The sequence below is a fragment of the Tenrec ecaudatus genome, chromosome 11 (assembly GCF_050624435.1).
Source record: "Tenrec ecaudatus isolate mTenEca1 chromosome 11, mTenEca1.hap1, whole genome shotgun sequence".
NCBI lineage: Eukaryota > Metazoa > Chordata > Mammalia > Afrosoricida > Tenrecidae > Tenrec > Tenrec ecaudatus.
The window spans coordinates 18,103,516-18,127,873 of NC_134540.1; the positions used below are offsets into that span (position 1 = coordinate 18,103,516).

Below are 24,358 nucleotides of genomic sequence, written 5' to 3' on the forward strand. Positions count from 1 at the left end.
AACCCAATGCCACTGAGTCATTCCAAATCATAGTGACCCTGTAGGGCAGTGGTTCTCAACCTTCCTCAGACCACGACCTTCATACAGTTCCTCATGTGGTGCTGACCCCCCAACCATAACATCATTGTCGTTGCTACTTCATCACTGTCACTTTGCTACGCTTGTGAAAGGGTCGCAACCCATAGGTTGAGAACCGCTGCTCAAAGGGTTTCCGAGGCTGCAGATCTTTATGGAATCAGACAGCCTTGTCTTTCTTGATTGACGCTTGAAGTGTTATGAAATTTTAAATTTACCAAATCTTGAAAATGTTAAACGTTAAAGGAATAGGTTCTTTCTGCATTCGAGATGAGAACTTAGAGAAAACTCTTTGGGAATGTAGTTGTCAACCTTGCCGGGCCCTGGGACATAGCTACCCGTTTATGGGGAAATGTCTACATCGCTCTGCGTATTAGTTTAGAAAGTATCAAAACTTTTTTTTTTGGCATCCATTTTGGTCTTTATTTCTTGGTGTTTTTTTTTTTAAATCATTTTATTAGGGGCTCATACAACTCATCATCATCCATCCACACATACATCAATTGTGTAAAGAACATTTGTACATTTGTTGCCACCATCATTCTCGACCCATTTGCTCTCCCCCTAAGCCCTTGGTTTCAGCTCATTTTCCCCTGCCTTCCCCGCTCCCCCCTCCCTCATGAACCCTTGATAATTTATAAATTATTTTGTCATATCTTGCACTGTCCGACGTCTCCCTTCACCCACTTTTCTGTTCATCCCCCAGGGAGGTGATATGTAGATCCTTGTAATCAGTTCCCCCTTTCCACCCTACCCTCCCACCACCCTCCCAGTATTGCCACTCACACCACTGGTCCTGAAGGGATCATCTGTCCTGGATTCCCTCAAAACTATTTTAACTGCTTCCAAAAAATACATTTCACTGTAGTAATCTGGGATACTTTGAACAATATTGTCAGATTTAATCCATTTACTACCTTGTAGAATTTTTTGTGTTGGTGCAAAAGTTCTGGATAGAAGGGTGAGGCAGGTTGGTTTGAAGAAGGCTCAGCCCTAAACCAAATCTCTGCAATCTCTACCTCACCCAGACCTGGAAGGCCCTGTGGACAAGCCTCCAATCTCAGTTCATCTGTGGGGCTGGTTTGGTTTACCAAGCCCCTGGGGCAATCCCTGCCCCCTGCTGACACTCAATTTCCACAAAGCTGCCTAACTGCAAGTGAATTTCCGGCTATCAGGTCAGTGAAAAGGTAAGAGATCAGCAATCTACCTTGTTTTAAATAGGTTAGAGTGGAGCAGGAACTTGGATGAGAGAGGGTAGATGGGAGGAAGACACTGGAGGTCAACTGGCCACCCCTCCGTTCACCGTTAGCTTCGACAAGTGACAGACCACCTCTGAATGGTACAGTGCAGTGCTGCCTGTATTTTAAATGCATTCTGAAGCCCTGCTGGCAGAGTGGTTATGCCTCGGGCTGCTAGTCAGCAGTTCGAAACCACCAGCCAGCTCCTTAGAGAAGGGCTTTCTCCTCCTGTAAAGAGTTGTAATCTTGGAAACTAAGGATGAAATTTATAGGGCAAGTTCTCCCCAGGCCTATCTATCTATGACTCAAAATTGATTTGCTATCAGTGAGGTGTAGTGTTTTTTTTTTGGAGGCGGGGGAGGCTAAAACTTAGAAAAATTGGTGTGTGTTGGGGGGGGGGATTGTTAGAAAAAAGAAACACACCCAAAATACAAATCTCATGGTTTTTTAATTCCCAGATTCCACAAGACTCCAAATTGCTGTCAAAGGGCTTTACAAGAATCTCAGCTTCCTCCCTCCTGCCCTTCACAGACCGGAATGCTGGTGAGCAGGCTCTCCTTGGTCTCCACACCCACCATGCAGCAGTGGGGGTGGGGGTGGGGAGTGGGTTGTGCAGTACATCGATTCCCTCCCGACTAGCCGAGTAGCTGGGGAAAAGCCACTTGACCTCTCTAAACCTCCATTTTCTCATTTAGGTCAGGTTACAAATAAACTACATTCTGATCTAATTAAATTGTGTGAACCTCACTGGAAGCACTCCAGTGTCAGTTGCAACTAAACAATGTGAGCGGAACAGTTACCGATTAAGCAGGCATTGTGTTCACCGCTCTGCTCCATCATCGCGTTGACTGGTGGTTTCCCACAATACAAAGAACATGCTCGGTTGGATCGTCACCCATTGAAAGCCTACAGGATGTCTTAATGGAGCACAGCTACTTGACCCAGACCAAGGCCCGCTCCAAAGGGAGGGGAACCCCAAGAGCAGGGCTACCTGGACAGGTCTGCTTCAAGGCACACACGTCTCAAAAGCCAACGAGGCCCTCTGCTAGCAGCTCAGAGTCTAGGTGGTGGTGATGCCGCCCAGGCGAGGCTGGCGCTCACAACCACATGAAGCAAGATCAAGGATGACAATTTGTTCTTTGATTAGTCACTGTAGCTGCACGATGCCGAACACAAGCGTAACCGTAGTAGCAGCCCTGAGAGATGAATCAGAGGAGAGCTGAGGAAGCGAGGGTTCAGTAATGGTTAGTAGTGTAAGTCACAAAAACACCGGGTCCCGCCCGTTTCCAAAGGCTGGCTACTGGTCAAATGCTCAGATTTCTTCTTGTTGACACTGTTTTTATCACTTCTTGGAAGCAGAGACATCCCAGCCTTGGTTTCCAAGTAAGTCTTTAAGGTTAAATGAATGGGGCCCAATCAGACTGTTAGCTGTAGCTCCCCAAACCATGAAAGCTATAAAGCCAGTTTAAATGACCAAATCAGGAAATAGTTTATTATAACAGGAAAAGCCGCTCACACCAGGAAACTTATCGCTGAGGGTATTATGTAAGCATTGGCACACCATAACTATAGCTTACTGGCCCTTAAGAGCACGCCAGTAAGCTATATACATACATCCACACAGACATCTGCATATATAGACATGTATGTGTGTGCATATGTGTATAACAGATGCAACCGAATTCTCCACACTAACATAGGCTTGTCAAGGTCATCCAACGTCCGGGTTTTGACCTTTGTTCCAAGTCCTGTGCCAGCACCTACATACAGCAAGTCTGTTGAATCAGCTGGGCAAGGAGAACGGCCTCAAATCCATTCATGTGCAGTCAGTCCCTTCACAACCACGATGCTGCTGGGGGGCGACAAACCCCCAAAATGATAGAATCGAGGCTTTTACAAACTAGAGTGTGGTCTGTCTCTGTTAGGCAGAGGGATTTCTTCATATGTTATTTTAATAAATGGGAATTTCATAGGTAAAAACCAGTACTCAAAATTGTAAAACAAAAAGAATTCTCTGCGTATCATTACGGCATCAAAAACTTGCAGAAGACTTACTAGGAATTCTTTGATTGACAGATGCGGCTTGAAAGGGTAGTAAAACTTTTTTATGGCTAAAGCAAGAGTCTTATTTCCTACTGGCCCAAAAATAGATGTTTCGTTTCCCAAATAAGTGGGTTCTCCGCTGTAGAGGAAGATTCTCGTGTAGTTGGTTTCTACCTTCTTGAAGTCAGCTCCGAGTTCGGCCAGCCTCTTGTATGTCCTCAAGACAAATTTGGAGCAGTCGTAGGATTCAAACCACGTCTCTGCTCCTTTCTCTGGACTGGCTTGGACCGTCCATGTCTCATAATAAATGCCTGTCTCGTTGTCCTGTTTTACCCACTTTGCCATTTTGTTAAAGATGTTTCCTAGAGAGAAAGCAAAACAAAAACTTACATGAATACCTAAGTGAATCATTAAACTCTAAGTAAACTTTTTAACCTCAGATCCAGGAGTAAACAATCGCCAATTCTTCATCTCACAATAGGAGTGCAAACTCAGTTCATTTTCATTCCGTTGTTCAAGCCATAAGGTACTTCTGAACTACAAACACTAGCTGCAGTGGATGCCGAAGCCTCACCCACGAATGCGATCATCGTCCTTTAGGCTGCCGGTCAAAGGTGAAACTGTATGACTGCTGAAGTCCTCTTTCTCTGTACACAGTACCACTTGGATTGAAGAGGCAAAAAGAAAACAAAACAAGGGCACCATCACAGAAGAGGAAAGGGCCAACGGGGCAAAGGTAACTGAAGACAAACCGGCCAGGTGGGGATGACCGGCCTTTCTGCCAGGAGGAAAGGATGTGTAATTGTGGCTGGCTGCCTGAGGGACAGGTTCACTACAGGCCAGTTGGCAGTCAACACACGAGGAAATGACAGGTGCCATCAAGTCAGGCTGACTCAGCAACCTAGGGACAACAGAGGAAACATGGCCTGGCTCTGGGCCATCCTCACCCCTGGTACCTTTAAAGCCCATGTCTGCAGCCACTGTGTCAACCCACCATCTTGAGGGCTTCCTCTTTTTGCTGCCCCTCTGTTATACCAGGCATCAAGCATCATGCCATTTTTCCAGGGACTGACTGGCCACTCCTGATAACATGTCAAAGTATGTGAGTCGAAGCCTCATCAAATTAGCAGGAGCTGAAAACCTCGTCTTTCTCCCTTGGAGTGGCTGGCAGATTTGAACTATTGACCTTGAGATTAGCAGCCCAACTCATAACATACCATGCCACCAGAGTGCTGCTTAACCCACCTGCCTTTATTATGTCCCTTTCTCTCTGTCTGTGCAGCTGATGGAATTCTACATGGAGCAACGCTACCCACGTAAGCTCTCCAGTGAATAAACTCAGGTAGAATTTTAAAAAAACAACAAAAATCCGGTCTGGGCCAAATTCAGATTCCATGGTGTCTAATCCTAGCCTCCTCCCACGGTGGACCCAGCCAGGGAAACTCTCCAAGTGTTTAGGAAACGGGGCACTCTGCACAGCGCAACTTCCATCAGGGAATTTATAATGTCTGACAGAGCCGGGCCCCAACGTTGCATGCTGACTGGGAGCGGACTTCGGTTATTTATAACTTGGCCCCATAAATCCAAGCCTCCAATTCCTGGAAAATGAGGATAGCTTCTGCCTTTTATCAATGTGAGGGATTCAGATGGTTCAACTATTGACATCCTCTTTTCGTAGAATCAGGGATTCTGTTTCTCATGCTCTTCCACATCAGCCGGTGTGGCATTTAAGAGAGAACAGAGCTTCAAAGGACTGTTTTGTAACATGAAGAAAGGCCAATGGACAGGACTAAGCACAAAGAAGCTGATTACTTAAAAGATTAAAACATACACATACAAACCCCCAAACCCACTGCCATCAAGTCGATTCTAACTGCGCATAGGGTGGGGAAGAAAGGCTCTCTAGGGGCTCTGAGGCTGCAAATCCTTACGGGAGCAGGCTGCCTCAACTCTCTCCCACCGAGCACCTGGTTGGTTTGAACTGCTGACCTTTCAATTAGAAGCCCAACTCATAACCTACTACATCACCAAGGCTTCTTTAAATTGTTCTTCAAGGAACCTCAAATATGTAATGTCCAGTGAGATGGTTAAAAGAATGGCTTATGGGGCTTAATTTCCAGGGTTTGCATCCCACTTACTTAGCTGGCAGGAGCCCTGGTGGCACAGAGGCCAGCCCGCCGGCTGCCCCAGGGGAGAAAGACGAGGTAGGCTGCTTCTACGTATTCATATACAGCCTTGGAAACCTGATGGGACATTCTACTTTGTCACAGAGTTGGGAGTCGTGACGGACATGCGTTACTTAGCTGTGCCTCAGTTTCCTCATCTGTAGTCAGGAAGAATAAAAGTAACTATCTCAGTGGGTTGTGTGATGAAAACTCAGGAGGAATCAAAGATCAAGCCCCACCCACTCCCATCAAGTCAATTCACAGCGACCGTACCGGCTAGCGGAGAGTGCCCGAAAGGGCTTTCAGAAGCAAACTGCCACAGCTGGCATCCGTGGAGCATCTGGGTGGGTTTCAACCACCAACCTTTCAGGTCAGGTAGCTGCCAGGTGCTTAACTACTGTGTCACTAGGACTTCTTGTATGGATGGTGGTAAGGCCCAAACCAAACCCACTGCCACCATGCCCGTTACGACTCAGAACCACCCAACGGGGCAGAGTTCCCAGATGTAATGTTTATAGATGCCCACAGCTGCCTCTTCGTTATTACTGTTTCTCCATAGTAGAAAAAAAGTCTAGATTTCATTAACAGGCTCTTTACTGATTATTTTGTCAAGGGTTTTGTGAATTTTGCCCCATTATTTTACAAAGAAAGTTCAAGTTAATTGTGCCAAGTATTCCATCCTGCCATTGTTTTTTGCCACTGTGGTATAACTGGAAAGAAACTTGTGTGCCCTAAGTCACAGGCAAAATGTGGCCTGAGTACCAGTTTGGGCCAAAAGTTTGCCGCTGGAGAACACCTTTTCTTTACAAATGATTGCTAAAATGTGGGGCATGACTGCGAAGCCTCGGTGGAAGCTGCTTCTTGGATCTGGACATTGAGGCCAGCATCACACACTGCCGGGCTGGGGTACGTACCCGATATGGTGGCCACCAGAACCATTGTCCCATTTTCCTTCCAGTGCGCATCGTCAATGCCTTCAAAAAAGCAGGCGGCGCCTTGGTTACACCAGAAAGGGGCGTTCATTTCGGGTCGGAGATGCGGAAACGTGCAGTTCCCCAGCTGGAAGAGCTCGTACCATTCCATGGTGTAGTTCCTGCCCGTCCCAGTACTCCGGAATCCAATCGCGTCGTGCATGATTTTCTGTGGAAAGAAGAGACAGCCAGGCTTGCGATGGGGACAAAATGTGGGGCACCTGCAGTGCCTCGCCCCTGGATGCGCTGCCCAGTGGATCTCCTAAGGTGCTACATGCTGGGGCCCCTCACCACGTGCGCTCAGGGACTGCAGCTCCCCGAAAGGATGCACGCTTTGTGCACCCACTCATCATTTCCCTGCGGCTCTGCCAGTCTCTGGGAGAAATGACGGGCCCACAACATTGTGAGAGGAGGGCGTGGCGAGCCACCTGCGAAAGTAGCACAATGCGCAGGGATGAGGAAGGGGGAGGGGGAGGTCCTGCCTCGCTGGTCCCTGGACCCTCCTTTCTGATTTCTGGGAGTTCGGTTCCCTTTCAAGAGAGCGTCATTAGCTGCTGGTGAGCTGACCCTACACTCATGGAGAGGCTGGATGTTAAAGTGCAAACAATTATGTGGCTCTTTGTGGAGCAGCGCTGGTAATGCATCCGTTAAAGCTAACCTGAAGATCAGCGGTTCGACCCCAGCAGCCTGCTCCATGGGGTACAGATTGTGCTGGAGTACAGATTGTGCTCCTGTACAGATTACAGCTTTCGAACCCTGTGGAGCAGCCCTATGCTGGTCCTACAGGATCACTATGAGCCATAATCCAGTTGATGTCACAGTGTTGTTTTTTAAATCTTTATGGCTACCGTTCACCGGGGTTTTCCTCCATGGAGCTAGTGGTGGATTTGAACCCACGACCTGAAACTCAGGCAAGCAACTGACTGACACCACCCAGGCTCCCTTTCAGAGTGTTAAAACTGCTCCAAGCGCCTGCTGTGGTAACGATTACAAAATCTGATGGGTATTTTTGACAATTCATTGTAAATAGGCAAGGAGGAATACGAACAAATAAGATTGAAACCAGCTGTTTGGGCAGCGTTCCCGCAAATTGCTTTCAATAACCAAGTCGTTTGATTCACCAGAAACACAAGAGGCCCCTTACCACGTGCCCCAGCAGGCCTCCATATTTAAATTCCCACACCGGGGCCTGCAACCGGAAGACTTCAATGACGTCATCAGCCTTCATAGCTGGGATCCCAGAGCCAGTCGGACAGAAAGTGTATTGCGCTTGACAATAAGGATCTGATTCCGGACGGAAGGAGAAGCGCCTAATTGAGACAAAGAAACCCTCAACTTAGATTCTGACAGGAATTTGGGTCTTCTCCCACATTTGAGATTTTAATTTCAGGGTCTGTAACTTTAAAAAAATAGTTTTATTGAGATAGAATTAGCATACTCTACAAATCAATGGCTCAACCATCTTAAGAAGGGTTGTACAGTCATCACTACAATCAACTTTGGAACTTTTTCTCCCTTGAACTCATTGCTACTTACTCCCATCTGCCCCCCCCCCCCCGCCGGCCCCAGGAAACTATTAATCCCGTTATTGTCTTCATGGACTTAAAACCCCAAAACACGTACAGAAAACCCCAAAACAAAGACAAAAAGAACCCGTCAACAAAAGAACCAATAAAACTAGAGAAAACCTACATCAAAAAGACAGCATTAAGTATTTTAAAAACCAGCATAAATTCAAAATGGGTCAAAAGAGAGATTCAATGACAAGGAATTGCATTGCAGCCCAACTCCAGCTGCTGAAGTCCACTTTCAGCGCCCTTTGTGTGACATGAAGGCTGTTCACATCCTCGACTGTGGTCCGCGGGGAGTCACAGGACACTCAATCCACAGGGACCCTACAAACAGACCTTGGGCGTCCACTCCCTCCTGGTAACATATTCAAGGAACACACCCAGAGTTCGTCCTACACTAAATGCAAATTGAGACATGAATGGACCCTGCAAACAGACTCGTTATGTCTTTAACAGTCACACCAAACCCGCTGCCAGGGAATCGATTCCATCTCCGGGTGACCCCAGGCGTTAGAGTAGAACTGCTGCTCCACAGCGATTTCTTGGCTATAAGCCTTCCGGAAACAATTGGCCAGGGCTTTCTTCCGCTGTGCTGCTGACTTTGAACCACCGACTTTGGGGTAGTGGCTGAGCAGAAGCCATTTGAACCACCCAGAGGCTTTCCTTTCTATCTGTAGTAGCAAGTGACCCACAGAAAGCATTTTGATAAATACATGCTTCCCTGTTCTCTGCTCTCACTGGGAGACATTGAAGGCAGGCAACAAGTGCTCAATATTCACAGATCCAGATCCGATAGAAGACAGACAAGTGTCTACTAAGCAAGTGAGTATGTTTCAATGAGATGTAAATTTACATACAATTTGCATGTTACACAGACCATACTGAAATATAATAATGATTAAGTGAAATGTATTTTGTATTTCCTAAAGAATTGATCAATATTTAAAAATCAATATTTGTTGGGGATCTGTTATGTGCACGATACTCTGCTAGAAAAAAAAGAAAACAAAAATTAAAATTCTCTTCGTCACAGAGTTTAGGGTGGGGAGAGGGCAATCACTGAAAGAGCACCGCAATTAGGCTGCAGCGTGGTACCCTGGTGGTATGCTGGTTACCCATCGGGCAGCTAGCCGCAAGGTCAGCAGTTTGAAACCACTGCAAAGAATCACAGTGTTGGAAACGCACAGGGCCAGTTCTGCCGTGTCCTATAGGGTCACAAGGAGTCAGAATCGACGCGGTGGCAGTGGGTAGTTTTGATTTTATACTGAGCATGTAGAAGAACACTGTATCAGGACTGGGGGACGGCTCGTGAACCATCGGGGATACGCAGTGAATGCAACCTTGCTTGCTGAAAGGGATTAAAGTACTTGCTGATGACCGGAGGCTGCAGCCTCAGTACACATTTTACCTCAACATCAAGAAGACAGAGATCCTCACAACATCATGAGAAATGGAGAGGAGATGGAAGGTGTCAGCGATTTTATTTCCGTTAGATCCACAATCACCACTGAAGAAACGAAAGGACGGACTGCGTTGGACAAATCTGCTGCAGAGACCTCTTTAAATGGTTAGCAAAGATGTCCCCCTGAGGACTAAGGTGCGCCGGACACAAGCCACGTTATTTTTAAGTGCCCGGTGCACGTGATTGGCTGATTCCTAATCAGCCAATAAGGAATGTCAGGAGAAGAAATTATGCATTTGAGAAGAATTGGTGTTGGCAAAGAATGCATAAAGTACCAGGGGCTGCCAAACGAACAAAGAGATCGGATTTGGAGGAAGTATGGCCAGAATGCTCCTCTACAGTCAGGCTGGGGAGACCATCTGACGTGCTTCGGACATGTTATCAGGAAAGGGCAGTCCTTGGAGAAGGCCACCATGCTGGGTGAAGGAGGCTCAATCCACTCACTGCCAGTCTGTGCAGGCTGCCAGTGACCCTACAGGAAGGGGCAAAACTGCCCCTGTGATTTTCTTTTCATTTTTTTTTAACTGATACAAAACTCTTTATTGGTCCAGTGAATTAAAAAAAAAATCATTTTATTGGGAGCTCGCACAGTAGGGTCACTATGAGGTGAAACCCATGTGATGGCACCTAATTACAACAACAACAGCAACAAACTAAGGCGCTGAGTGAGGCAGCGGTTAAGCACTCTCTGCTACTAACGAAAGGGCCGATGGTCTGAACGCACCAGTTGCCCCACAGGACAAAGATGAGCAGTCTGCGCCTGTTGAGATTCCCACGAGGAGTTCTTCTTGGTCCTACTGGGATGCTATGCGTCTGAACTGCTTGGACAACAAGGGGATGGGTGAACACGGCTAAGCTAAAGAAGTGTACAGAAGTTCTGTGTGGGTACAAAGAAAGGAGAAATCATTTTTGCCTGGTGAGAGAAGTGGGTGGGTGGCCCAAAGGGGCCATGGTGGTGTAGTGTTTAGGCCTTGGGCTGTGATCTATATGGTCAGGAGATCAAAATCACCAGCAGCTCCGAGGGAGAACCACTGGGCTTTCTAGTCCGTGAACAACTGTGGTCCTCGGAAACCCACAGGGGGTTGCGATGAATCGGCAGTGTTTGGTTTGAGGTTGGAGGAAGGTTAAGGCACAGCCCCGGGGAAAACACCTTACGGTTTTCAAAGTAGGACAAGCTGGTTGCAAACACAGGCACTGGAAGTCTCCAAGTGGGCACTGAACACTATATTCCTTGCATTCTGAATTCTGGCTGGCAGGCAGGGTAGTGAGGGGGGTGGGCAGGGACCTAGTTGTCTGGCCACAGAACCAGTGTGAAGGGGGCCCTCTGCAGTCCCAAACTGGCTAAATGGGCGTGTTTCAAGGATCCAAGTTGCAGATCTGATTCCATGGAATTTGCTGGAAATCTTGCTTTTTGATGTGGAAGGGGGTAGAAAGTGAGACCAAATTACGGCTGGGAGAACCCAGCTAGGAAGCTTAAATATAATCACTCCAGGCCCAGTAATAGAGGAGATTAAAAAATTTGTGGGAAAATGGAATTAAAAGATGATGCAATTTTTCCATGTTCTTTCTGGAGACCTCTTGTTTAGGCCAGAAAAGAGGGTGGTCTGAATAGGCCAGAGTAATAGGGCTGGGCTGGGCTAATGGGCTATAATAGAATTCAGCTCTGTAGAACCTTCTACACTTGCCTCTAGAGAGAAAGGCAAATAAGCGACGAGCCCTAGATCCCTGTGGCCTGGTGGCTATGCGTCACACAGGTCACTCTGAATCAGAACTGACCTCGTGACAGTTGCCTACAGATGGGCTTTGCGCCCCCAATCTGCACTCCCCCTCACTCACAATGATATGTTTTTTTGCCCTTTGATGCCTGAGACCTGATCCCTTCGACACCTCGTGATCGCACAGGCTGGTGTGCTTCTTCCATGTGGGCTTTGTTGCTTCTCAGCTAAATGGCTGCTTGTTTATCTTCAAGTCTTTAAGACCCCAGATGCTATATCTTTTGCTAGCAGAGCACCATCAGCTTTCTTTACCACATTTGCTTATGCACCCATTTTTATAGGTGCCAGAAGGCATAATGACTGTCTTCTAAAAGATCTAAAAGTTAGCAAGTTTGAACCCCCGCCCCCCCCCCATCGAAACAAATGTGGGGCAATTGTACGTACAAGTAACAGCCAAGAAAAAAAACCCTATGAAGCAGTTCTACTTTTTAACATATGGGGGCGCCATGATTGGGGTCCACTCAAGTACAATCGGTTTGCCTCCTGGTATAAACATCTTCATTAACTGTATATAGGTCATTTCCAGTTTTTTAAATGACTGCTTCACTCACTGAAAGCAACCAAACTTGCTGCCATGGAGTCAATGTGGACTCATAGTGCCTCTATACGACAGAGTAGAACTGCACTGTGGGTTTGCGAGACAGTAACTCTATGGGAGTAGAAAGCCTCAGCTTTCTCCCAAGGAGCAGGCTGATGGTTTCAAACTACTGACCTTGCAGATAGCAGTCCAACATGTCACCACTACGGCAGCAAGGCTTTTGCATAACTTATAGCATAATTTAGTTTAAGCCAAAGGTAATTTAAAAAGAGTAATTTACGGGTTAACCTAATAGCTAAAGTCCTCTATATTTAAGTGTGGAAAGTAGAGACTTAGTACTTGAAATGTTTGCAGAAATACTTAGAGGCCAGACAACTTCAGAAGCCGAGCTCTGCTCCCAATGGCTAGCTCTCCTGCCTTGCAGTCCGCATGTGGGCAGCCCCCTCACTTTTAAAGGCCTGAGCGGATCCTAGTGGGTGCCCCTGCCCACACCTCACTCACTACCCACCCTTGAGTCAATTCCAACTCCTACCAATCTTAGAGCCCGGAGCTGAAGTGTTGCCCTTGTCATTACCCTCAGTTTGGTATGTCACGCGTATCCACCCTTCTATTACGCCATTCTCCCACCTGCACCTCCTGATCTTCAGCATTCCACAAAGCCCGTCTACAAAGAATAACCACAGGGCCCGCCCAGCTGCAAGCAGCCTCCAGAGCCTGTGCCTTCCATGCATCGGAGTCTGCCAAGACGTGTTCCTTTCTGGAGCTCCTGAGCCCATTTTAGGAGAGAGCGCATCTAGAGCTCCTCTGGGGAAAGGTGACTGGACAGACAGATCCCCATTCTTAGAGCGCAGGAGTGGGAAGAGGCCAGAGCGGAGGTCTAAGGAATGAAAATCCTAAACTAACACGCTGACTCCTAGCGACCCTGTGGGACAGGACAGAACCGACCCTTGGGGGTTTCTGACACTGTAACGGGGTTGTTGTTAGGCGACCCTGTGTACCACCGAAGGACACACGCCCGGTCCTGCCCCATCCTCACCACTGTTCTGTGTGAGCCCATTTTACAGCCAATGGACCAGTCCATCGGGTTCACTTACCCTCCACCCACCCTAGTGTGCTGTCCTGCTCCATGGACGGGCAGGCTCGTTTTTCTCCCAGAGAGGCTGGCGGTTTGAAACTGCTGACCTTGAGGTGACCAGCCCAAATGGACCTTGTAATTTGGTCACAGGCTCTCACGGCGCCCCATAAAGCCCCTTTGCTGCGCTTGCTTGCGGTGCCCACCTGAGTTCACGCGTGGCTGACAGAGCAGGGCCAGACCCTGAAGACTGAGCAACAGCAGTGGGCTCGAGCTTCCAACCCCACGGTTAGCGCGAGGGGGGAGGACAGGGGACGACGACACCCTAAGCCACGTAAATCGTCTTGCAACCTCTGTCCCCGACTTATGACTGTCCTCTTTCCAGCCGACGGGAGTGGACAATCAAAGGGACCACCTTCCTGGCGTGCCCGGCACTGAGGGGGGTAGGAGCTCCCAGCACTTTCCCCACGCCTTTTCAGGGCTAATACCAACCAGGGAGGGCTGTCATCTTACAAACTGTAGCAACGTTTAACTACTACTGCTAACAAGCAGCAAGTTAGTCTTCTCCAACGCCTCACGCAGGCGCCCGCTATTTGCATCTAATCTAAAAGGCATGTGATAAACTAAGATTACTCTGTATTTTGCTCCGAGATGTCGGTCTTGAGCGGGTGTTAAACCCTAACACGGCCCCGGGGCGGCGCGTCCCGAGGAGCAGCTGACACCCGTGCGCTCTGGACTCTGCTCCACGCAGGAGCGGGGGCTCGGCGCGGCCTCGAGTGTCACGCGGGCCGCAGCCACGCCCACCCGCGCCGTGAGCGCGCCGCCTTCTCAGCCACGCCCACCCCGCGCCGTGCGCGCGCCGCCGCCTCAGCCACGCCCACCACCGCGCCGCGCGCGCGCCGCCGTCGAAACCGCACTCACCGCGCCGCGCGCGCGCCGAGGGAAGTTCTCCGCGCGCCCGCCAGCGCGCGCCCCCGCCACACTCACTTGTAAGGCACCGGCCACTGGCGCCCGGCGGGCTCTCGCGAGGCCTGGGACACCGCGGAGGCCGCCGTCAGCCCCAGCAGCGCCAGGTCCCAGCGCCAGGGCGTGCGCTCCAGGGCCGCGCCCCGCTGCCTCGCGGCCGGCGCCATGAGGCGGCTCCCGCAGGTGCTTCCGGAGCCTCCCGAGCCCCGCGACGGCCGAGGGCCGCTCGAGCCGGGCATGCGCAGAGCCGCTCCGGCGCCGGGCAGCGGGCGACTGCGGGTCCCGCCCGGGCCGGGACTCTACTCGGCCGCCGGGCCGGCCTCCGCGGCACGTGACGCGCCCCCGGAGCGAGGCGGAGCGAAGCGCCCGGGCTTCCGCGCGGCCACCTTTCCCCTCCTCCCCGCCCTGGCCGGGCCTCAGGGACCCAGAAGGCGCGCAGGGCCTGCACTGGGAATAACGACCGGCCGCAACACGAAGCCTCAAACCCTTACGGAATGCGGGGCTAGAGAAAGTGGCGTCCAGCCTGGAGTGCGCGGGACTCTATTGGGACCTGGTGGCTGTAGGGAGGAAGGCAGAACCAACCGTGGGGAGATCACCTGCGCCCCCAGCCTAAGCCTGTGATGACAAGAGTGGCCGGCGGTACCAACGTGCGGCCTGTGCCACGCTTGGAGATGCTGTTGAATCCATCTTCCACCCAGATGCTCTGCCTTGTCGGAATCAATCCCTTCAAAACACTGGGACTACTGAGCCAATTCATAGAGACCTTAACAGGGCGGGCGGGAGAGAGAGAGAGAGGAGAGAGAGAAGACTGCTTTGTGTTTTCAGCTGACTCCTTTAATTCTAGCCTAATCAGTGGTAAGACAGATTTTAGAGTACTGGTTAATTTAAAAGATTTCTCATTTGCTGCTCTGCTGTTATTATGTTAGACCATTAAAAGCATTATTCTCAGAAGGGGCTACACTAGGCTTTTAAGATGGTCCTTGAAACATCAAGACAGGCTAGGACCCCTTGTCCCACATATAATTAACTTCCTGGTTTCATTATGAAGTAAGAGGTTAACAAATATCTCGTAATTAACCCCAAACAGTAACAGCTCTCCAAAACGTTTATGAGATCAGGGTGCACCTGTCTGTTGCGTAGACGCTTGCCTGGGTTAGCACGTGTCTGGTCGCCACAGGTTGGGGCTGGACCCCGGAGCCATGATCATACGCTTTCCTAAAGGATTTGCTGTCTTGGAAACCTTGGGGCTCAGTTCTGCTCTGCCCTGTCAGATCCACACCAATGGGCTTTTTGACCTGGTTTAGACGAATAACGTTGACTATCGGTGTGTCTTATGTGTTAGACTTTTAAAGACAACTCTGAGAAGCTGGAGTCAGCGCTCCTGTAGTTCTCAATCCTTGTTATATTGATCTTGAAGAGTTATTTATTCTGATGATATATTTTTACTCCTCCTACGAGCAGTTTAGTAGGCTAGGAAAACTAGCATCAGATGGAAGCTTCTATATGCCGAAAAACGAAGCAAAGCAAACTATTCAGTGAGCAGATACACACTACTTTCAAGGTTTTGACCCAGCTGGCATGTCCAGGTGGTGTGGTGGTTATGGGCTAGGCTGCTAACCCAAGGTCAGCAGTTCGTGAACCAATAGCCGCTGCTCAGGAGGAAGATGGGGCTTTCTACTCCCATAAAGAGATGGAGCTTTCTACTCCCATAAAGAGATGGGGCTTTCTACTCCCATAAAGAGAAACCCACAGTGATAGTTCTTCCCTGTGCTATGAGTCACAGTCAACTTGCTGGCAATGAGTTTGAAGCGTGTGCAGTGGGGCCCCTGGCTGGTACACTTGGTAAAGCGCTCCACTACTAAGGGAAACCCATCAGTGCTGGGGAAAGAAGGCCTGGAAATCTGCACCCAAACAGTCACAACTCGTAAAACCTCAGCACACACTTGTCACCATGAGTGGGAATTGACGGATGACAACTTTTTTGTGTGTGTGATAAGGTCACATGGCAAACCTGTTCAGCAACCCTGTGCAAAAGGTACTGCACTGTGCCTGCTTTTAGGTTGAGGGCAGGTGGGCACAGAGATATTAAGTAACTTCCCTAAGATCACATAAGTTAGGGGTGGTGGAGCCCAATTTGATCCCCAGCAGTCAGAAACCAGAACTGCTCTTAACCACTGATCATCCCCAACACTCTAATACACGGTTATTGCCACCATCCTCATCTTCAACGTAAATGTCTGGTGTTTTCTCAAGCAACTGAGCTTTCTCCTGCATGGCGCTGACATCACGCTTTTTCAACATTAGTGCCTTGGGTAGAGTATGTAAATACTCTGTAAGTGGCCTTCAGCTTTGTAAATACTCTCCCAAGGCCAAGGTTAGAATCAGCCTGACAGGTTTTCTATGAGGTTGCTTTAATAATAATAAATTAATTCAGCAAGCCGAGATTGACTAGTATTTACTCTAGCCCCGGTAGGCTGTGGGTTAGGCATCAGGCTGTTGTCTTCAGAGTCTGTGGTTCAAACGCACCGGCCACTTGGTGGAAGAAAGATGAGGTTGTCTGCTCCTGGAAAGATTGACAGTCTCCGAACCCCTACACAGGGGAGCTATGAGATGGAGTCGACTCGATGGCAGTGGGTTGGGCTTTGGGGTTTGGAATAATGTAATACATTTCTTTTAAATATCTTTTCAGAATATGGAACTCAGAGTAGTAGCATCCTACCTGAATAATAATGCTTGCGTTCTTTGCTCCTGATTTCCTGTGATCCTAGCCAGGCTCCATAGATGGAGAGTTGAACTTTCTAAGAGTTGCTACATCTTTGGGATAGAAAATATCCGGAGACGGAGAACAAATGTTTTGAGAATGAGGAGGGTAATGAACGTACAAATGTGCTTTATACAATTGATGCATGTATGGATTGTGATGAGTTGTATGATCCCCCAATAAAATGATGTTTTTAAATATTACAAGTTTATAGAAAAGTGACAGATACTGCCTGCAATCCTCTAATAATGAGTAATCATTATGTTATGGTTAAAAAAAAGAAACTATCCAGAGGAGTATTTGCATCCTAGACAAGATGGTCTCATTTCCCAGCCCCTAGTGTGGTCTGCCTACACGGAGCCCTGGTGGCATAATGGCTTACACATTGGGCCACTAACCACAGGAGAAAGATGTGGCTTTCTACTCCTATAAACAGTTTCAGTCTCAGAAACCCACAGAGGCAGTTCTATCCTGTCCTATAGAGTCCCAGTGAGTTGGAATCGACCTGATCACAGGCAGTAAGTTTGGGGTTTTGAGGTACTACCTACACAAGGATCCCTGGTGGCATAGTGGACTGCTAGCAACAAAGCTAGTAGTTCAAAACCACGAGCCACTCCGTGGGCGAGAGATGATGCACTCTGCTCCCATGGAGAAGGTCAGAAGCCCACAGGGGCTGTTCTGCTCTGCCCGAGGGGGTCGACATCAGTCAGAATAGACTCTATGGCAGTGAGTACAGTCCAGAGCTCAGCCTTGTTTTCCTGCAGGATTATTTGTCCTCCAGCTCAGAGGCAGACCAAAGGGTGCAGTGACTTCTTCCATCCAGTCTTTGTCAAGGGCATCAGGTTGACTTGCAGTTTTAGCAAGGAGAGCTTGACAAATTCATTGCATACCAAGGTTGACATCCGTCCTGTAGGGCTCTAAGTTAATATACACAGAAACATTCAAGTCTTGCTTTGTTGAACATAGGTAGTCATGGCAAGACAGGCATTTAAGAGCTCAAGACATCTGTTTAGGACTAGAGGATCAGAATTAAGCAATTATAATGTTCGCTTGATGGTTGAATCCAACGCTTTAGGCTCTAGGTGTTTACCTTTAAAGAGTGGCTTGGCCATGACTTGAACCGGATGGAGGTCCGTTTACCTCAGCTCTGAGGTCAGAGACTCTGAACAGAGGCCAAGGGGTTGTCATTTTCAGAGAGAGCAAGAGACTAGAGAAAGATTCCTTTATCTCTGCTTTTTCTCCAGGAATGACCTAGTCTTTGGGCTTTGTAATGCGATGAATTGGGTATTTTGGCTCCTTCAGCATAGCCTTTGTTACTGCCACCTGTCTGAGTAAGCAGGTGGGGGGACATATTGATTGCATGATATGATTCAGCTGTGAGGGATTGCTCACAAGGTTAATTGTGATTGCCATCCGGCTGGGTATAAAATGAGCCCTTTCGGCAGCAGGAAGTGAGAGGAAGCTTGCTACCAGCAAGAGGAGAGCCAGGAGTGAGCCTCCTTGATCCAGGGGCAGCTTTGACACCACAGTAGCAGTGGAGGAGCAGCAGCAGCTGAACCAGGAGCCAGCGCATGGGACAGCAGTGGATGTCACAGCACAGAGTAAGTAAAGCTGAGTGCTTTGGGGCAGGAGTCTGACTTGTGGAGTACGGTGCCTCTCGACACTTAATTGAGAGAACTGAAGACGGAGCGTGCCCGCATGTGGGCTCAGGCTTATAATAGGGTGGCATGCCCTTTGGGCCTTTATTGACAATTTGTAACATTGGCAAGTTTCGTAACATTGCCAGAGCTATGCAGTGGCCAGGCCAAGAGGCTGAGGGCCAGAGAAAGACTTTGCTGCAAAACTGTCCTGCCTCAACTATATTCTGATCATTTCCCGCCTGACTTGTAACTCGTTAACTTCCCTGATACTAAGCCGTGTAATGGTGAGCATTGTCTGTCAGTATGTGTGGTGATTACCGTGAATACTAGAAACCAGCTGAAAAGTAGAGAGACTTGTGGGAGGCACAGTTGATGGCAGAAGTGGTAAAGAGAGTCAGTAGGTGGGTGCAGGTCTGATATGAGCCTCATAGGGATGCGCCGTCGGCAGCTGATGTTGATGGGGGTGATTTTCTGTCCCTCGTGCAGTTGGAGGAGGTCAGAAGCTACCCCCACGTCATTCCCTTTCTACTTTGCAGGTTTGTATTTGCATTATCTCTCCTTGGCCTTGCATAATTAGGGTCCATTCCTGTGAGACAGCAAAGGCTGGCTTATTTCATCTTTTCTCCAAGGTCAGAAATTAGCACTGTCCCCCTCCCCCACAGAAAACAGACTATCTCCAGCCTCTAACTACTAAAACTTTGTATTTGATAAGGTCTGTGGTAATATTCTAGACATTCTTCCTTCACTGTAGTTTTTATCTGATAATATTGAGTAGGAACCTCTTTCTTATTCTGGGGTTCCTTGTGCAGTCTGCTTTAGGCATGAAAGGCCCTGGAATTTCTATTTGTTTCAGATCCCTGAGGGTGTGCATATTATCTCCCATTTGCTTTCTTTAAAATGTTCAAAACTGTTTTATTAACCTCTAATTCACATATACAATTCAATAGTTCAATCCTATTAACGTTCAATAGTTCAATCATCGCTATCAATTTGGGAACGTTTTCTTTCTTATCCTCTTATTCCTTATATTGTTATCTCCCCACTCCCCCCACATTGCTCTCCCATTTGCTTTAGAACTGTGAAACCACCTGTTGTTAGGGGGCGTGGTATCATCGGCTCTGACTCACAGCAACCCTGTGGACAGCAGAATGAGACAGCACCCAGCGTTGCACCATTCTCCCGACCTTTGCTACAGTTGAGCACATGTTGTAACCATTAGGCCAATCCAGCTCATGAAGCATCTTCCTCTTTTTCCGTGATCCTCTACTTCTCTCCCAAGAACAACATCCAGGGACGGGTCCAAAGTATGTGAAATAAAACCTCATGACCTTGGATTCTCAGGAGCATTCCAGCGGTGTATCTTCTATGACTGTTTAGTTCATTCTTCCGGTTGCCCATGGTATAGTCATGTCCTTCTCTAATCCCATAATTCTAAGGTCAGATCCGTTCTCTGTTCTTCCGTATGCATTGTCCAGCTTTCAGTGCATATCATGCTATTGAAAATACCTTGGCTTGGGGTCAAGCACACCTTAGTCCTCAGTGACACCTTGTGCTGTTTCACACTCAGGGCAGATTTGCCCAGTGCAATAAATCCTTTGATTTTCTGACTGCTGCTCTCAGGAGGATTATCGTGGATCCAAGTAAAATGAAACCCTTGACTAGTCTTTTCTCCGTTTTTCTTGATGTTGCTTATTGGCCCAATTGTGAGGATTTTTGTTTTACTTTATGTGGAAGTGTAACCCCCACTGAAGCTTGTAATCCTTGCCCATGAATTCCTAGAATAGCAATCTTTATACGTTCCACTTCATTTTTCAATGACTTTGGTTTTCCTAGAGCCATACTTCATATATTCTACATTCTGACTATTAATAGATATTTGCAAATTTGTTTGTGGTGAATTTCTAATTTTGAGTCATGCCACATCAGCAGAGGACGGTCTTGAACCCTTAGCTCTGTCCACATCATTGCTGTGGACTCTCGATTAAGGAGGCAGCTCTTCCAATTCCCATTTAATTATTTAGTTCCCAAACTTATAGTGACCCCATTTTTGCAGAGGAGAACTTCTCCTTAGTGCATTCCTGACTGTGATCCTTTACAAGCCACGAGCTAGGCCCTTCTAAAGTGCTTCTGGGTGGATTCAAACTGCCATCCTTTTACACCATGCAAACTGACTTGATGGCAACTGGCTTGGTTTTTGGTTTAGTCCCTAGTTCTAATAGGCAACCAAGGTCAGGAATGGCAGTGTTAGATGGATCTCAAGACTCCATTTAATGACTTCTTTGATTTTTGAGTCCTATGTATTTCTGTCTATAAAATCAGGTCCCTTTTCCTATCTTTAAAAAGCATATAGAATCAAGAGTTCATGAGAGAAGGGGGAATCGGGACAGAGGGGGAAATGAAGAGCTGATACCAAGGTCTCAAGTAGAAGGAAATGTTTTGAGAATGATGATGGCAATAAATGTACAAATGTGCTTGACACAATGGATGTATGCATGGATTGTGATGAGTTGTACAAGTCCCCAATAAAATGATTTTTTTTTAAAAAAAGCATATAGAGACATTTGAAAACCTTTACTGCTTCTCTAACCCCTCCCTTCCCTCCATGCATGGAAGCTGACTTATAGCTGTATTTTAATTTCCCTCCAAAAGACTGCTGCATTTTCTTTTGTGTGGTTGGGCTGTAATGTTTATAGCTGATGTTGGCCTGAGAAGCATTCAGAATTAGTGATTTTTCTGACTTTCCTTTCTGTTTCTGTCTCTTGGATTAATTTGCTAGATTGCCTGGAAGCAGTGGTATCATTTGTGCTTATTTCTATTTTTGAAGGTGAAGAGATTTGCCCTAATGCTCAGCAGATGCACATCCTTAATCACTTGAACAGAGTCCAGCAGAACTGGGGAAGGCTCCAGGTTTTCGGGGTGGGGTGGTAGGATGTCGGAGATTTGACTGGCCAGCAAGCCTGCTGCTGCTTTGTAACTGAGGAGTTGCCTGGGTGCCGTGAGGCTGACTGCATTTCACTTCAGCTCACTGGCTGAGAAACCTTTTTGAAGGAAAGGCAGTGTGGGTTCAGCTACCATGTGTTATTATAGGCACTAGGCCACAGTTCTCAAACTCGGCTGCACATGAGAATCACTTGGGAGCATTTATAAAGCCCTTCTGCCCAAGCCTCATCTCCAGGATTCTCGGGACAGAATCAGGCAGTAGTGTTTTGGGAAGCTCCCCGGGATGATTCTGCTGTCTCTTAAGTTTGAAAGCCAGTGCCGTAGGTGGTAGGTGTGGTTTTTGAATTTGTCCCCACTTTGGAGTTACCTGGGAGCTTTAAAAGCTATGGATGCTTGTTTCCCACCCCTCTGCCCCTCGCCAAGACTAATCGGTCTGGAGTATGGCCTAAGGATCCTTGAGCTGCTAACCATGAGGTCATCAGGTAGAAACCACTAGGCGGAAACACAGGGAATCCAGGACAGATGAACCCCTCAGGACCAGTGGTGAGAGTGGCAATACCGGGAGGGTGGGGTAGAAAGGAGGAACCGATTACAAGGATCTACATATAACCACCTCCCTGGTGGGCGGACAACAGAAAAGTGGGTGAAGGGGAAGAATAATAATTTATAAATTATCAAGGGTTCAGAGGGAGGGAGGAAAATGAGCTGATCCCAAGGGCGCAAGTAGAAAGCAAATGTTTTGAGAATGACGAGGGCACCAAGTGGACAAATGTGCTTGACACAACGGATGGCTGTCCATCCGGATTGTGATAGGAGTGGCAGGGGCCGCCAATCAAAGGATTAAAAAAAAGAAAAGAAAAAAGAGTGGGAGCCCCTCCCCTTCCTGTTGCCCCTCCCCTTCCGCAAGACACCCCTCCCCTTCCGCCGCATGCCCCTCCCCTTCCGCCTGCTGCCCCTCCCCCAGCGCCGGCTGTAACGTTCGCTTCCTTCGCGCCGTCCGCTCCCTTCGCGCCGTCCGCTCCGAGCTCCGAGCTGCCCCGAAGCCAGCCCCGCCGCCGCCCTCTCGCCGCCGTCATGATCATCTACCGGGACCTCATCAGCCGAGATGAGCTGTTCTCCGACGTGTACAAGATCCGGGAGATCACGGGCGGGCTGTGTCTGGAAGTGGAGGGCACCATGGTCCGCAGGACCCAAGGCCACATCGATGACGCGCTCATCGGCGGCAACGCGTCCGCCGAAGGCCCCGAGGGCGACGGGCCCGAGCACACGGTGGTCACCGGCGTGGACATCGTCATGAACCATCACTTGCAGGAGACCAGCTTCACCAAGGAGGCCTACAAGAGGTACATCAAGGACTACATGAAATCCCTCAAAGGCAAGCTGGAGGAGCGGAAGCCGGAACGCGTGAAGCCCTTTATGACTGGGGCTGCCGAGCAGATCAAGCACATCCTCGCCAATTTCAAGAAGTACCAGTTCTTTCAGGGCGAGAACATGAATCCCGACGGCATGGTGGCCCTGCTGGACTACCGCGAGGGCGGCGGGACCCCGTACATGATCTTCTTCAAGGACGGCTTAGAGATGGAGAAGTGCTGACAGTGGGCAACGCACGACCGACCGACCGACCGCCCCTCCACCTAGCTGCCCGCGGTCCACCCACACGACACCAGGACCGAGACAAACGGAACTGATGCCATCGTGAGCTCTGCGTCGACTTGTGACCATGACTTATTTGGAGCGGTGACCTTGATTTATTTGGAGCAGAGGCTTTTTTTTTAAGAAAAATAAAAAAACGTCGTGTAGGTTGTCTAAAAATAAAATGCATTTAAACTAAACTAAAATAAAGAGTTGGAAACGCACAGGCAGTTCTACTCTGTCCTTTGAGGGTCGCTGTGAGTCGGGATTGACGTTATGTCCATGCGTTTTTGGTTGAAACGTGGCCTGGGTTGTAGACTTTGTAAGAGCGCCTCATGAGTCTCACGTGACGCGAGGTTTGGGAGCCGCTTCTCAAACTTCGATGAGCGTGTGTGTCACCTGGGAGTGTTATTTAGTTGGCGGGTGGGTGGCCTGCATCTTAAAGGCTTGAAGACCACCTGCAAAAGGTACAGGGGAACTGGCTTTGATCTTTCCCACCATCACAAGGGGGCACCAGGGTCAAACTACATCCAAGGAAGTGAACTGGTACCTGGGAGGCAGAGGTCAGGCTTTGTGAGTTTGAACCCCAGACCTTTGGATCAGCAGCCCATAGCTGCGCCACCAAGTCTCCCTAATATGACAACAGGGATTAGGAAGGTCACGGAGCCTCAGTGGGCAGGGAGCGGATGGGAAGAGGAGTGGACAGCGGAGAAAAGCCGTAGGAGGGGGCTGGGTCACTGAATTGCACCTGCACGGTTGACTTGATATCTCTTACTGGGTGTCTTCTCACAACAGATGTTCTCCCCAGGTGTGAAGCTACAGTGGACCAAGATACATGAGGAAAATGGAGGTGGGAGGGTAAGTGAAGCAAATTGCTGGGTGTGTTAGTCTGGGTAGACTAGAGAAATTTATGGACACGAATGTATATAGGAGTAGGTTTTCTATAAAGGGTAATTTCATATTAAGAAAGCATCCCAACCCAGTCCTGTCCAAGCCCGTAAGTCTGATACCAATCCATAAAGTCCTCTTCAGACTCAGGAAACACATGCAATGACGCTGAATACAGGGCGGTCACAGGCCAGTGGGTGGACAGTCTTTGGATTCAGTGGTGGTATAAGGATCTCAACACTGGCAGGGGTCTCTATGTGGCTTCTCCAGTTCCCAGAGCGCGGGGTCTATCAGTGTAATGCCATGTGTCTGGTCAGTAGAGCGTCTCCAAGGGAGTGGACTGAGAGAGAGGAGAGAAGTGTTTCTTGCCTCCAAGGAGGAAAATCTAGAAGTTCCCAGAATTCCAGCAGAAGGCCATGCCCATACAGAGGTCTCATTGGTTGTACCTTGATTGACAGACTACACCCCTTCACTCATAATCCTCTCAAATTGACACCAGATTACATAACTAGCACACTGGTCAAGCGTGGCTTGTTTTTAGGTGCCATTGAGTCAGATCAGCAATCTTGTGCACAACAGAAAGGAGCACGGCCTGCTCCTGGGCCATCCTTCCAGTCCCCA

General features: G+C 48.6%; 2 protein-coding genes across 2 annotated transcripts; one reads left to right on the forward strand and one right to left on the reverse strand.

Annotated features, from left to right (window-relative positions):
* Positions 1-2,777: 2,777 nt before the first annotated feature.
* On the reverse strand, positions 2,778-14,186 carry CLN5 (CLN5 lysosomal BMP synthase). The gene is made up of 4 exons (XM_075562963.1): positions 13,898-14,186; positions 7,637-7,802; positions 6,436-6,661; positions 2,778-3,718 (listed from the first exon to the last, which is right to left on the reverse strand). The coding sequence occupies exons 1-4, from the start codon at positions 14,113-14,115 to the stop codon at positions 3,207-3,209; spliced, it is 1,122 nt and encodes a 373-aa protein (XP_075419078.1). The 5' UTR covers positions 14,116-14,186; the 3' UTR covers positions 2,778-3,206.
* Positions 14,187-22,291: 8,105 nt separating this feature from the next.
* On the forward strand, positions 22,292-22,810 carry LOC142461663 (translationally-controlled tumor protein-like). The gene has a single exon (XM_075563611.1). The coding sequence runs from the start codon at positions 22,292-22,294 to the stop codon at positions 22,808-22,810; it is 519 nt and encodes a 172-aa protein (XP_075419726.1).
* Positions 22,811-24,358: the final 1,548 nt, after the last annotated feature.